We start from the raw sequence: 15,217 nt of genomic DNA on the forward strand, positions 1-15,217 counted from the left end.
GGGTTTTTCTAAGAAAATGCATGAAGCGTTTCCCCAGGATGGTGGCTTTTGCTCCCCCTAGGACTCAGCAGTTGAATTTTTAAGTGTGTTACTGATTCATCCTCTCTCTCTTCCTCTGTCATCACAGGTTTAAACTTACACGAATCGCTCCCTTGAGGAGGAGGGGACCGCCGCGCGATTGACACGCATATTCCTATAGGCATCCTCCCTCAGCCCCCACCCCCTCGGCCGGATTCGGGTGGCTCCTCTCCTAGCTGAAATCCGAGAAGAAATCCTTGGATCTCTTGTTTAAAAAGAAAAAAAAAAAATCTAGAAACCGTCGGTATTTTGCTTTACTGCTTCCTTTTCGCAAGATGAAGAAGTTTTTCGACTCCCGGCGAGAGCAGGGCGGCTCTGGCCTGGGCTCCGGCTCCAGCGGAGGAGGGGGCAGCACCTCGGGCCTGGGCAGTGGCTACATCGGAAGGGTCTTTGGCATTGGGCGACAGCAGGTCACTGTGGACGAGGTGTTGGCGGAAGGTATGGTGGGACTCTTTCAGTGCGCCGTAAATTAAAATCTTGTGCTGATGCAGCAAGACGTTGAATGTATGAATGGGTTTTGACCAGTTGACCCTCCCTTCCCCCTCCCCTTGCCCTGTGAATCATTGTCCTTGAGAAATTTGAAACTGAGATTTCAAAGTGACAGGGCTTTATGGGGTGGGGGGAATTTGCCAGAAATTGTTTACCTCGGTGGCCTTTTATTTAAAAAAAAATTTGACAAGCCACTTCTTGCCTGCCTCGCCGAATTATGAGGATCAGACGAGAAAACGTATGTGTGAAAGTGTAAAGGTTTACATCAGATGTAGGGTGTGGGGCTTGTCATCCACCTAAAACTTGAAATACTGATGTGAGGGCTGAGCGGTGGGGATGGAGGACCTTTAAGAGGGGTTTCTTCTCCTACCCAACTTTCCCACTCCCTTGAGTAGGCACTGGAAGGAAGAGAGGATTTTCAGAGAATCAGAGTGTGTTTTTCTAAGAGCCAAGGCTCTTGTTGGATTTGACTAGGTTTGTTTCCTGACCCAACTGTAATCAGGTCCCCAGGATGCAGCTAAGATAACAAATTACATGAAATGAATGTGGTTATTTTGAAATCAGTCCAGTAGGCCCCTCTTTCTCCTGTTCTTGTTTTTCGGTTTTTGGTGTGTGTGTGTGTGTGGGGGGGGGGGTGTTTTGCCAAAAGAATTACTTGAGAGTGGCCTCCGATTTTTTCTTTTTCTCTTTTGGAGAGGATGTTAATGTTATTTACATCTGCTGTGTAAATTCCCTACACACGTGTTCATCTGTGTATCTATAGACATGTAGATATATATCTTCATCCCCCAGGCTGCCCTGTAATCTTTGCATGTCTCTTTTGGTAACCTTAACGTCGACCTTCATAATTATGCCAGACTCATAATTTTCACAGCCCATTGCCTGCCTAGTGAGCTTTTATTTTTAATAAAAGCAGCAATTTCCTTGGCATGAAGCTATTCCAACTAATTGGATGGGGCCAACCTGCTGTAGGTTGTTTTATCAGCCGAGAGGGGATGGGGGAAGGGGAGGCCTCTATTCCTGCAGCATGGTGGGGGAACAGTTTATTAGCAGGAGAAGAAGCCTTCTTGCAAGCTAAGGTTGGAGCAAGGGCCCCAACCTGGGCTTGGGACATGCCTGACACGGTGAGTGTTGCTCGTGGTGGGTTTGGAGGAGGAGCTGTTTGGCTCTCAGCTTGTGTCAGCATGGGATTCAGCTGGGCCCAGTTTTCTGGGGTTACGGTTGAAGACTTTTTAAAAACACTGGTTTAAAAAAGACCTGGCAGTTGATGTCCTTATGAAATTGTTGCTCTTTTCCATTTTCAGTACTGCCCTAGCTGGACTTAATCCGGGGCCTGAGTCACTGTCCCTCTGGATCCTTCCTTGTGGGCTTTGGTGCAGGATGGGAGATGCTTCTGTGCCCGCTGCCAGATCCACACCCTTGAGTCTGGTCTGTCTGTTTCATACCTGTGCCAAAGCCCTTGACTGCAGTGGGATGGAGAAATGGAGAAGGAGTGTGTGTGAGAGAGAAATCAAGAGGAAGGAGGGGGCCCAGAGCTCTTTCCTTCCCTCTCAACAGCCTCTGCTGAACTTAGAGCCCAGAAACATTTTGTTCAGCTAGGATATTGTCTCATTAGAGGTGATGCTACCCTAAGCAGTGCCTTTTCTCGGAGTCTGAGTTGACGGGGAGGAGAAAAGGCAAAATTGGTCTTTTTTATCTAGGCTGCCCTTCTCTTCCCCAAATTCATCCCTGAGAACTGCACATCATGCATGATGTTATTTTTAAATGGAACTGAGGGCTTGCAGCTCTGTATTCATTCATTTATTCATTCAACAAACAGTTATGGAGTGTCTGTGATGTGCCAGGCACTGTGCTGGGCTCTGGGGAATATGATTTAAAACTAGATACTGGAATTTACAAACTACTTTGAGAGATGGAAAACAGCCACTTAAAACAGAGCAATATGTGCTATCATGGAGATAAGCTTAGGGTGCAGTGGCCTCCAATTTTAGAGAGCCAAGAACTGCTTGCGGCAGGAAGTGACTGACTGAAGGACGAGCAGGAATTATCCAGGTACGGTGACAGCACGGACAAAGGCTCAGCTAGGTCTGGCAGTGTCGCCCTCTTTATGTTCTTTGACTATAACTGAATTTGAGTATGTGGTTCTTAGAAGTATGTAGCTGTGTAGGAGCCAGTATACAAAGTACTTGTGAAGAACCCACCAAGTACAAAGGCACTGCAAGGTTCTGGGAAGGATATAGGGGGGTTTAAAGTGTGATGCCTGCGTTTAAGGAGCTGTCAGTGAATTTATGAAAACAAGGCAAACATTCACCCCTACAGCAGCACGGTTACCAGGGCTGTCTGTGGAATCAGGTAGATCTAGATTCAAATTCTGGATCTGTTCTTTACTAGCTGTGAAACCTTGGGTAAGACATTTCAGACCTCTCTTGAATCTCTGTTTCCCTCTGGCACTCTCAAAGTGTGGAGCCTCGGTCCGGAGCGTCAGCATCACGTGGGAGCTTGTTAGAAATGCAGGTTCAGGCCTCACCCCATAAATTTGGTTGTGGGGCTTTAACAAGTTCCTGGAGAGATTCTGCTGCAAGCTAAAGTTTCAGAACCACTGCCCTACGGAGCGGTCTTGAATATTAACTGAGGCAATGTATGTAAATTATTTAACATTTTTCAGATGTTCAATAATTGGTAGCCATTATTTCTCAGCCAGGAGGAATGGGGGGCAATGTGAAGGCTAGTTTGACTGCAGCAGTCTGCAGCTTTCCTTTCCCCCGGTGTGGGTAGACACAGCCAAATGTTCTTTGCAGAGGCATCAGCAGCTCCTTAAAGGGTCAACAGATGTTTTGGGTAGCCATGCTCCTTCCTGAACCCTCTTCGCTTTGAGTCCCCAGGTGCCGACCTAGCCACCAGTCCCAGCCAGTGTTGTCTTAGGATGACGAGAATCATGCATCAAAGTGCCCAGGGCAGTGGCCAGGCAGTTCAGGGAGGGATGATGTGCTGGGCTTCAAGCTCAGACCCTGTTACCACCTCGTCTCACTGACCGTCCCTTTTTCCTTCACGTGGGTTTGGTCTGTACTTTACAGTGAGGAATCGCAGGAACCCCAAGGAGGAGGTGCTGGAGTGTAAGGCAGGAGAGTGCCTGGGCTGCCATCTTTCCATCAGCGGCATCAGCCCCAGTCACCCAGTTTCCCTAACTAGTCCAGTGAGGGTTTGTCTGTCTGGGGGAAGTGAAGGTTCTAAGTCACGAGGGGTCTGGCTTTGTGTAGGCTGGTGCAGGGGAGGATATTTTCTCTCTAGCTTCCTCAGTGAAGATGCCATGATGAGATGCTAAATCATGTGTGAAGTAACAGGCGTGTGATGTCAAGGGAAGATCTGGTTTAAGCTTCCAGAATGAGCTCAATGGGAAAAGTGGAGCAATGCTCAAAGGAGGACTGAGAGGCTACGCTTTTGTCATATCCCCCTAGCTATATGAGGCCTTACCTCTAAGCTCCAGACAATACGTAAGTGTTGACTACCTGCTGTGTCCAAGACAGCAGTCCTGAACATTCTGTATAAGGTGGAGCAGGGGGCCCTTCAGGAAAGTTTTCTGACCTACACTAAAGGAATTCAGGTCTAGGGCTAATGAGAACTACTCAGTAAGTCTCCATGTCAGTAAACTGACAGTTTCTCCTACCTACAGTGCAAAGTAGTGAGGCTTAAAAAATATGTGTGAAATCACGTAAACCTAACAAATGTGTGTGCGTGTGTGTGTGTGTGTGTATGTGTGGCATAAATATGTATTGGTGGTATCAGTATGACGCATGCATGTATTCGTTTAGTGAACGTTTGTTGGTGCCTTCTCTGTGGCAGGTGCTGTATTAGGCTCCAGAGCTACTGGGATGAATGGGACTTGGGCCCGGCTTTTAAGAAGCTCATAGACCAGCAAATAACGCTACGATAAGTGTGCAGCACTTAGCATGGTCCTGGGTGTGGAGTAGGTGGAAAAAAGATGTTATGAGATGATAAAGGGCCTGGGGCTGAGGGTTTCCAGATGAAGTGTCGTTTGAACAGGAATGGAAATTACCCAGCATATATTCCGGATGAGGGTTACTCAAGCCTTTCTAAGCAGAAAGAATAGCACATGCAAAAGTGCGGAGAGGGGAGACAGTATGGTGAGTTCTGGGAAAACTGGCTAGTCTGGTGTTATCATTTTGGTTAGTAGAAGTTTCCCTTCCAGAGTCAAGGGAAGAAGGACATGGCATGGTAGAAGGAAGTTCTTTTACATTTGCTCCCTGGCTGTGCTGGCTGCTTGCTTTCCCCAGTGGCCCTGGGCCTTCTGAGTAACCATTGGCTAGCTGTCCATTGTGCACTGCTTCCCTCTGTGCCTCAGCCCTTTGCCAGTAGTGGGGGCGAGGAGGTGGCTGGTGTCTGGGGAAGGAGTGGTCCCGAAGGTTCGAGGAGAGGCAAGAAGCTTGAAGCAGAAGCAGCCGGGGAAGTGAGAAGACCAGTGTTACAGGAAGGAGTGGACAGGGGAGATAATGAGGGTGTTTGGCCCAAGCAGAAGGTATGTTGGAGAGAAAAGAAAAGGAAATAAGGCCACGGAGAGCTTCAGCGCCAGGCAGGGAGGTTGGCTATAAGCATGTGAGGTCTTCCCTTGATGCAAACAACCAATTTGACCCCTCCCACTTCAGATGTCTTTGCCTGCTGGGAAGTCTGGTTTTTTAGTGGCAACTGCAGATTTTCAGGGGGTGGCTTGTGAATGGTGTCTTCTTCCTGGCTTCGGGCATGATGACGGTTATAGCTTTGCTAAATATAGCCAAATCTCGAATTCAGCAATGAAATCTAGAATAAGTCATTGCGTGGTCAAAGCCTTTCCTTTGGTCTTTCTAACAAAGTCACACTCATTTAATGAGAGGTCATGAAGAGAGAGAAACAGTTTCATATGGGTTTTGAGAGGGAGGGTACGGGAGGAGGCATACACTTGTACCTCGGTAGCTAAAACTGCATGTAGAGTACACAGGAAAAGCTTGGTAAATATTAATAAAGAGCACATGAAAACATACTACTGCATCAGAGCAGTCATTTTACCTTGCAGTATTTGAAAGTTGACACTTGAGACAGAAAGGGGACTCACCCCACCATCCACCTTCATCTTGTCCTCTTCAAAGGATAGATGCTTTCTGAGCTGCTTAAGAAATCCCTGTGCCATCTGCATCTTTAAGAGACAAACAATGATAATCATAGAAATGAAATTGTCTAGTGAAGTAGCATCCAGCACTTGAAGTAGCAGAGCGTAGCCTTCAGCATACTTTTCTGGAGCCATCTTTTGGTGTGTTTGGTGTGGTGGCGGTAGCACTGCAGTGTGATTGGAAGACCCAGGTTTGTTCGTTCATTCTTTGCCGTGTTCAGTAACCGTGCCTGTGCTGGATGTCGTGCAGTGATTAAATAAGACACGGCTCTGCCTTGAGGAGCTGACTATCATAGAACTTCAGACATACGAGCAAATAGCTCTACGTGCTGTGATGAGGGATGTACAAGGGCTAGGGGACAGACATGAGGGAGCCATTAATCTTGTGGGGTGAGGAGTAGTCAGGGAAAGCTAAAGAAAGTGATACTTGAAATGTGTCTTCGAAATAAGAACTTAGTACTAGATGGACAGGGTCAAGAGAACATTCTAGGCAGAGAGAATAACCCAAGACACAAAAGCAGGAAAGTACACTGCTTGCTGAGAGCTGTATGTTTTGAGACAGTAGTGATCTCCTAGTGTCCAGTGCTGTGCAGGCCAGTAAAGTAGCCACTAGCCACATATGGGTATTTAAATTTAAATTATCTGATAAAAGATAAAAATTTAATTCGTCAGACACAGTAGCCACATTTCAGTTGATTAATAGCCACGTGTGGCTAAGGCCTACAATTTTGGACAACACAGACGGAGAAAATTTCATCATCAGAGAAAGTTCTTTGGGCAGTGTTGGTTTAGAACAATAGTCTTTTAAACTTTTTAGGTAGAATAACACTCAGTTTACGGACATGCTCTCCCTTGTTTATTTACATTATATTCATGGCCTGCTGTCATTAGCTAATAATCTGAAGGCGTAGTGTGTACTTATAGTGAAGTTCATCATTTATGATAGTGGTTGCACATCCATACTTGAATCTCAGCAAGGTTTCGGTGAACTTCTTGTCATATCTTATTAGACTGTGATTGTTTCTGCGTTGTAGTGTGACTGTTGAAGAGGACACCGGGATAGAAATCAGGCCCTTCTCTGCCATTCTCTTGTTGCTCACGTATGCTTGTGTTATCTTTATCCAAGCTTTCTTTGCAGGAATCTTTTTAATCCCCTTGTTTGTTTTATGAGAGCTAATCCATTTAAAACAAATGTAATCAGTAAACGCACTTAACCAAGCTCATGGACTGCAGTACCTCTCAGTACATCTCAGCCTTTGCTACGGAGCTTCCGCTCTTCCCCCAGGATTCCATCAGATTTGTCTGAGACGTGACTGACATTTGGACTTGATGGAAACATTAGAGATGGACCGTATATTAAATATTAGTAAAGATAAAAATCTTATTTTTTAAGATGACAGTTAATAAAAATAGTCTCATATTTTCTTTCTAAACCCAGTGGATTGCTTTGTGTACCTCTGTTTGGAGACCACTGGTCTAGAGCAGTGGTTCTCAACCAGGGGCAGTTATCCCCAGGTGACATTTAGCAACATCTGGAGACATTTTTGATTGTCACAGGATCGGCTAACACTGGCAGCTAGTGAGTTTAGGCCAGGGCTCCTGCTAAACGCCCTACAGTGTACACGATTTCCCCACCCCCGACAGAGAATCATCTAGACCCAAATGTCAGCAGTGCCAATGTGGTACAGCATGATGTGTCAGCCAGTATGGGGACAGAGAGGAGTCGGGTGGCTCAGAAGGGTCTAATTTGCTGTGTGACTTCAGGCAAATCACTTAATTTTAAAATTTATTTTCTCAGAATCCGCAAGCCAGCAATCTTTCTTAACCTATTATGGTTAAAAACCTCTACGTCATTTTCTGTGTAAAACAGCTACTTGCAGAGTAAACCGGTAAACCAACAGGGATAGAACGGCGAGTCTGTGTGGGTCCTGGCTGAGAGGAGTTATAGCAGGACTCTCCACTGACTGCATGTGAATTACGAGCTTTAAAAAATTCTCCCCATATTCCCATATCTGAGCAACCCCAAAATGTGGTGGAAGCATTTTCTGACTTGAATTACTCAGAGCGAGGTTCAGTTGGGGAGGGATATTAAAGGTCAGAATGTTATGAGAGAAGATGTTGGTCATCCTTTGTGTAAGGAAGAGTCTAGCACTTGCAGCTAAGGGTCTTGGGTTCAAGTTCTTTCACATCTGCTACTTGTCGGCTTTGGGGAAGTCATTTAACTATTGTGAGCCTTTGCTTCCTCGCTGTAGAAAACGTCCTTCCTACCTCTGTAGGGATGCTGTGATCATGAAGTGAGAGGCTGGAGGTATAATGCAGAGAGCATAAGAGACAGCTTGCCCCTCCAGCCAGGGGGAGCAAGGTTTACTGAGCATCTAGCATATTCTTTACCGGCTCTGTTTGAGGTGCTATGGCAGAGAGAAGTAATGGAAAGCTTGGCTTCTGCCTTCCCAGTTGACGTGAAGTGACCAACACGCAGGAAGCAAGTGCACCCCACAAGACAATAGCTATTGAAATGCTGGCATGTGTGGTGTGCTCTCTAAATTGTGGAGGGGTTGAGGGGAAGGAGGGCAATGAGGACTGAGATGGTTAGGCAAGATTTCCTGGAGTGGGATTGTTCTCAACTGTGAGTCTTTTCTCTGGAACCCCTTCTTCGAGGAACCTTGTTTTAGGGAACATACCTAGTTCAGCACCTTTGCACATGTTATATTCTTAGTAAAGTTGAAGTATTACAACATTTTTAGTCTCTTTCAAGGAACAGTGTTGCCTGCATAAATAAATCATATGTTCTGTGTTTATACCCAAAGCAAAAAAGCTTTTTCATTCTATGTGATTTTGAATCAGGAATAATGAGTGTCAGCACGTTAAGGCAATACTGGCTGCAAGATTTTGTGCTTACTTTCTTCCTCCATTATTATCTTTATTATTATTAGTCTGTTATTTTTATTATCATTTAGTCTATTATGTATAAACAATCTCAGTTCTTCTGTTGAGTTATGGACAGTTGTTAGAAGGAGGAGTTCTTCTTATGAGTGAGACTTCTACCTTGGCAGAGGGTGAGCTCCCCAAGTTGGAACAAAGTTAAAAGAGTAAAAATTTGGAGTTTCATTTGAGATGTGCTGTGAGTGAATGAGCTTGAGCTGATCAGTTTTCTCCTTGGGCTCTGAGTGAACCTTGGCAGACAGTGGAAGGCAATGCCAATTACACCTTGACATAGCCACACAGCGGGGGTTCAAGAGAGTAAGGAAGCTTTGTTATTTATGATTTCTGAAGAGCCAAGAGATTGTTGGATGAAAGAGTTTATGGCATCCCTATATTATTATAATAGAAGGCCAAGTGAAGCATTGATGTTGGATTATCATTTGTAATTATAAGGATCTTAAATAATGATGCCTTTCATCTAGGACTTGAATCCTGGGGAAAGCAGTATAATGCCATGTAATTTGCTTGGCGCCTGTTTTTAAGGACTTATAGCTATTGTACTGGGACCTTTAGAGTAAGAGAAAGATTATTGTCCCTCTGGTACTGAGCGTGAATTTGAGAACAAAATGGAGACTTTATTACCCGGGGACAGGAAGAGAGAAGAGGACTCAGACCTCATCAGTTGGGCCCTTCCAGCTTTACAGAGGTGGCATGTCTCCCATAGTACCCTCGACTCATCATTTTCCCTGGTCAGTGAATTTTGTTGGTTCAGGAAGTGCTAATTATCTTACAGGTTTGTTAGACTCGTTTAATTTCCCCTGGGGATAGACTAGCCCTGTTCCTCAGACCTTTGTCCTTTACTATTTTTAGAAGCCTGGGAATCTTGGTGGTGGGGGAGTGGGCAGTGTTGGAAGAAATAATTCCGTCTGGCTTTTTGGCTATGGGAAAATCTCGGTTTGACCGGAAGGTGTAACTCAGTAATGATTGGGGAAAACCTGATGTTCAGTACTGTCTTTCCTCCCTGACTCCCTAGGTCAAAGGGAACACGATGATGTTCTCCTTAGGAGAGGATTTTCAAGGATCACACGTGGTGGTTTAAAAGCATGCGGCTTGGAGGTGGGCAGCCCTTGGCTTGAATCCTGGCCTGGTCCCTGTGATGTTGGGCAACTCACTAAGATACTGGCTTATCATTGGCAAAATACAGAGAATACTCTGGGTGGTTGTGAGGCTAGATGAAATTATGCAAGGCACTTAACTTAGTGCCTAGCGTGTAGTTAGTAGTCTGCAAACAGGAGCTCTTAGTATTTAGGTGCCTGAATTTTGTTTTTATCAGGCAGTATTTGGTTTGCTGTATGTAAAACCTGGTGGAGCTAGAGTCTTGCAGATAGATGAATAGATAATATTTATAGATAGATATCTATATCTTTCACAGTATCTCTTACAAACCCCAGGATGAATAAGGAGGAGAGAGAATTCAGATTTTATTTTATTTTATTTTTCCCTGCTTGAAAGCCACCTGTGTTAGGATAATTGCCGCAGCCTGTCAAGTCACTGTTAGTATGATGGCCCTCTCTGCCTGAGGAACTCCTGCCCCCAGCCGTGTATCCACCTTCAAATCCTTGTGCTCTAACACAGGTCTCCTGTTTCATTCAGGCCTGTGCCCCCCTCATCTCCTGTGAACCGTGGATTTAGCTCTTTCCCATGCTCTCCTGATAGTGTTCCCCGCATCTGGGATCCCTTCCCCCTCCCCACCCACCTACCTTAATCCCACCTAACCTTTGTCCTATCTAGCCTCAGTACTCACCACAGCTGTCAAAGTGACCAGTCCTTTGGATGCCTCCTCACTCTGACCTGCAAACTGCTACCAGAACTTGCATCTCCCTTAACCTCAGCCAGCATGCTTTTTAGTCACAGCAGTGATTCCTCTTTACCTTTTCTGAGCATTTAACAGTGTCTCCTCTTTATTGTCTTAGGCATGGCTGGTCCGTTTGCTTGGAATGTTTTTCCTGATCTTTCCATGGCTGGATGTTTCTTGCCATTCAGATCTCACTGAAATCTCACCTCAGAGAGGCCTTTTTTGACTATCCAATATAAGGAACCTACCATGTTTTATTTTGCCACGTAGCACGTGTCAACTGATTCTTCTTGCTCATTGTTTATCTCCCCCCACTAGAATTTCACGTCCATGAAAGCGGAGCCTTGGCTGACTTGTGCGTTGCTCTATCCCCAGTGCCCGTGTAGTGCCCAGCACATCTGCGGAGCTCAGTGAAAGCCAGTTGAATGAATGAGTGAGCACATGAAGGAGGCAGAAGGAATGGCTGAAGATGGGGTTGGAGAATCAGGAGAGAGTGAGTGGGGAAAGTGAATACTAAGTAGATTTAAAAGAAGGAGGGTGTGGCTGTGTCAAGGTGTAAGAAATCAGAAAGGTCACGATGAGGGTGGAAGAGTGTTTCTTGGATTTGGAAATGTGGAGTTCGTTCATGAGCTTTGTTAAGAGCATTGGAAGTGGAGCCATGGAGTGGAGTCCAGGTGGCAGTGAAATGAGTGAATGGGAAGTGATGTGGGTGCTGAGTCAGGGAGGAATTTATTATTATTTTTAAATGGTGGAAGAGTCTTGAGTACATTAAGCAGAAAAGAAGTGGCCAGTCGGGAGGAAGTTGGAAATGAAGTACGGGGGGATTACTGTTGGAATGGGGCTGAGGAGGTGATGGCAGGTCATGGGTGGAGTCATCAACTCAGGTGGGAGAGATGACCTTGGACAGGAGAAAGGGCACCTTATGCACTGACCTGGAAGGAAGAGGAGTAAGAATGGGAACAGAGGAGAAGAAATTGGTAAGGTTTGGCAAGTTGAGGGAGTTCTTGCCTCATGTCTTCTGTTTTCTATTGAATGCTGTGGGGTGGGAGTTGAGTTGGGGGGTTCAAGAGAGTAAGGAAGGAGGTGGAGGAATTCCCTAGGTTTATGGAGAGAAGGAATGACAAAGAATGAGTAGAAGAATGGCCTGGTCATATGGAGAGCCCATTCAAGATGACTCATCATAGGAACACATGCTTTCCTGACCCTTGGGGGTCTGTTTTGAAAAATGTACAATTTTGGATTGGGCATTTTCTGAAATACATTATTTCCTGTCTTCTAAATTATGTGCCACAGAGGCAGCATAATATAGGTGGAAAGTACTCCTGATCTGAATCTGTCTGGTGACCACCAGGCCCTGTACTCTGGACAAAAGCCTTCCCAGCTCTGTCCATCATCAGGTTCTTGTCTGTAAAATGAGGATGAGATGACGGTGAAGTTGCTTTTCAACTCTAACATCTTACCGTTCTCTTATTTCTCAAATGCGCTATTAGAATGTTACTGTTTTGTTATAGATGTGTTAGGGCCTTTGCTTGCTATGGGTGAGAGAGTTTGCTCCTGAATAAAATGGCCCTGGGTTGCTATGCTTTTTGAATTTCATGCTGTGCATTATGGTTCCCTTCTTTTGAGATCGTCGGCCATCGCTTCTTACTGCTACCCGAGTGTCTTCCTGAATTAGCGCCTCTCTAATTTGTTGCTTTTAATCTGCCGTGGACTTGGAAACTAGATGACTAAGCTTGTTAGACGCGTGTCTAACAATAAAGAGGCTCTTAGTGAGCATTTGAGGGTCTCGTCGTGATTAAAGTGCATGAACTGCTGAGCATGGGCTTCATGTCTCTTGTTGGCACAGAAACCAGTTTTTTATGTCTCTTCTGCTAGAAACGTTGAGTTCTGAAGACATAACGAGTTACCATTTGGTATTTATTATTAATTAAATGTGTTTAAAGCCTTTTGTCTGTAAAGTTGAGTGTCAGTGCCGTGCCTTAACCCATTTCCATTTTCCTTTTCACTTACTATCCCTTCTCCTGCTGTCTCCTCAGTCCCTTCTCCACACGTTCAGTGTAAGGCAATGTTCTAGGCACCGTTATAATATTATTTTAGTCATTCAGTTTTGATTTCTTTGAAACCACAGAGAAGTTTCCAGGATTATAATCCACTGTTCAATGCTGTATCTGTTTATATCTCAATAAGCGCCCTGCTGGAGACCCTCAGATGGTATTTGGGGTTGGACCTGGAAGACGGGAAAGAATGAAATGAATGCTAGCTCCATATATAATCTTGGGGAGATATGGAAGAAAGCAATCCAGAAGTCTTAAAAAAATTTTATGACAAAAATTAATCCATAGTATAGTAGAATAATTAGAAGATAAAGCCAGACAAAAAGAGAAAATATTATCCATAATCCCATAAATTACCTTTGTTAACATTTTGGTGTGTACCTTCCAGACTTGTGCATTTTTTAAGAATAAGAATATGCTTTGTCTGTAGTTTGCTTTCTCACATAGCAGTATATCCTAACTATCTTTTTGTGTTAAGCGTCTGCATCAACAGTTTCAGTCCATTGTGTGAACGTTTTGTGATTTGTTTAACCAATCTCCTATTAGTCATTTAGGTTATTTATAGCTATTACGAAACAACTGCAACGAGTATTTTTTAAAGCCTTTGGGTACTTGTTCTATTACTTCCTTAGAATAAATTTCTGAATGTGAAATGGATGGATCAAAAGATATGCATATTTTAGCTTTCAGTACATATTATAAAATAGCCTCCAGAAAGATAAAACCAATATATACTTCCACCAGAAGTGTTATCTTTTTATGAGGTTGGACATGTTTTCTTTCTTCCTTCCTCTGTTTCTCTCTTTCTTCCTTCCTCCTTTTCTCTTTTCTTTCTTTCTTCCTTTCCCTCTTTCTTTCTTTCCTTCCTTCCTTCCTTTCTTCCTTTCTAACTTTCTTTTCTTTTTTCCTTCTCTTTCTTTCTTTTCTTCTTTCCTCTTCTTCCTTTCTTTCCTTTCTTCCTAACTTTCTTTTCATTTTTCCTTCTTTCTTCCTTCCTTCCTTTCTTTCTTTCTTGCCTTCCTTTATATTTCTTCTGTGGTGAATTTTCTGTTTCTTTATTCATTTCTGTTAGGGCATTCATCTTAATGATTTATAGAAGTGCTTTACCTATTTAACATATGAATACTTTGTGGGTGTGTGTGTACACATATCAGGTTTTTTTTTTTCTATTTTGTCATTTACCTTCTGTTAAGATGGGGTTTTTGCAGATATTTAAAATTTTTGTGCAATCAAGTATGTAAATCTTTTTCTTTATGATTTTGTCTGCAGTCATACTTGGAAAGGCCTGAGAAGAAAGATAGGGCCTAGATCACAGAGATCTTGTGAGTTTGAACTTTATCTTCGAGCAATAAGGAAGCCATTCAGACTTTTAAGAGGGGGATAGCATGATCAGATTTGCAGTGTAGTTAGATTTGTGGAGGATGACATGAGGTAGCAGAGTCTAGTGCATTTAGGAGGCTGTTGCCATGATCCAGGTGAAAGTCAGTGAGGGCTCAAGTGACAGAGTGGTGATAGAAACAAAGGAGAGTACAGATGAATATTAAGAGGTCATATCATAAGACTTGGTGTTTGACTGGATTTAGAGGTTGAAGGAGAGAGATGGAATCAAGAATGATTCTAGGTTTCCAGTTTGAGAGCCCAGGTACGTGAGATAGAAGTGACACTAACTGGGACTTCCCTGGTGGTCCAGTGGTTCAGATCCCACGCTTCCACTGCAGGGGGCGCAGGTTTGATCCCTGGTTGGAGAACTAAGATCCTTCATGCCACACGGCGCAGCCAAGAAATTTAAAAAAAAAAAAAGAAGTGACACTAAGTGAGCTGTATTATTCAGGAAGAGAGGAAAGACTGAAAGAGGGAAGACCCAGGTTTAATGAGGGAGGATAATGAGTTTAACCTGATCAGTCTGTAGTGTGTTTCGGTTACCTATTGCTGTGGAACAAACTACCCTACAACCCAGTGGCTTAAAACAACAACAGTTTATTATTTCTCATGATTCTGTAGGTTGACTGGGGGCTAAGCTAGACTTCTTGCTGGGGCTTCAGCTCATCTCATTTAGGGTCCGTTAAAATTGTCTTTCCTCCTTCCACTCTATTATATACCTGAATTCAGAACACCCCAACATGCACCAATATATCACATTTCTAACACCGTGCTTTATTCTTAGCAGAAATATATATGTCAGAGAAATATAGGAAACCCTATGGGTTTATACACAGAGCTTTGGTGTTCTTTACACCCTGGGGGATGCAGTGAGAATTGGGTGAAGGGTGTGCCTTTTACAAAATTTACTTATTTATTTATGGGAAAGTGAGATAAGGGCTTGGGGGAACTCGGGCAAGTCATTTTAGGAAAGAGTACCTAGGGAAGTGGAATGTTGCGAAATTGATTTGTTTGGGGCTGTCCATGAAGAGATGCTTGTACTCGAGTTTGAGAAGCCAAGAGTAAGAAGAGCAATGGGCTGAGGATGGAGTTGAGTTTTAGCAACATTTAAGCGCTAGTTTAGTAAGGAAAGCCGTTAAAGGAGACAGGGGAAGACTATCCAGAGGTATGAGGAGAATCAGCAGACTGCAGTGTCTCACACACGTGGTGCTCTGCAGAGTTAGTAAGTCGGAGTAAAGAGGGTCAGATGCCTCTGACTGGTCAAGTAGGGTAAAGACTGGA

At 44.1% G+C, this 15,217-nt stretch overlaps 1 protein-coding gene across 19 annotated transcripts in view; it reads left to right on the top strand.

Annotated features, from left to right (window-relative positions):
* AAK1 (AP2 associated kinase 1) overlaps nt 1–15,217 on the top strand; it is a 174,856-nt gene that overhangs the window by 307 nt on the left and 159,332 nt on the right. For 18 of the 19 annotated variants that reach the window (XR_007471077.1, XM_049696387.1, XM_033400419.2 and 15 more), the window contains exon 2: nt 128–516. Coding sequence is in view for 17 of the 19 variants with exons in the window: in XM_049696387.1 (XP_049552344.1) it covers nt 354–516 (163 nt within the window). In the remaining 2 variants the exon portion in view is untranslated. Of the gene's footprint in view, nt 1–127; nt 517–15,217 lie in introns of those variants that run through there. The other variant, XM_049696393.1, reaches the window with a different exon arrangement.

The sequence above is a fragment of the Orcinus orca genome, chromosome 13, assembly GCF_937001465.1.
Source record: "Orcinus orca chromosome 13, mOrcOrc1.1, whole genome shotgun sequence".
Taxonomy (NCBI): Eukaryota; Metazoa; Chordata; class Mammalia; order Artiodactyla; family Delphinidae; genus Orcinus; species Orcinus orca.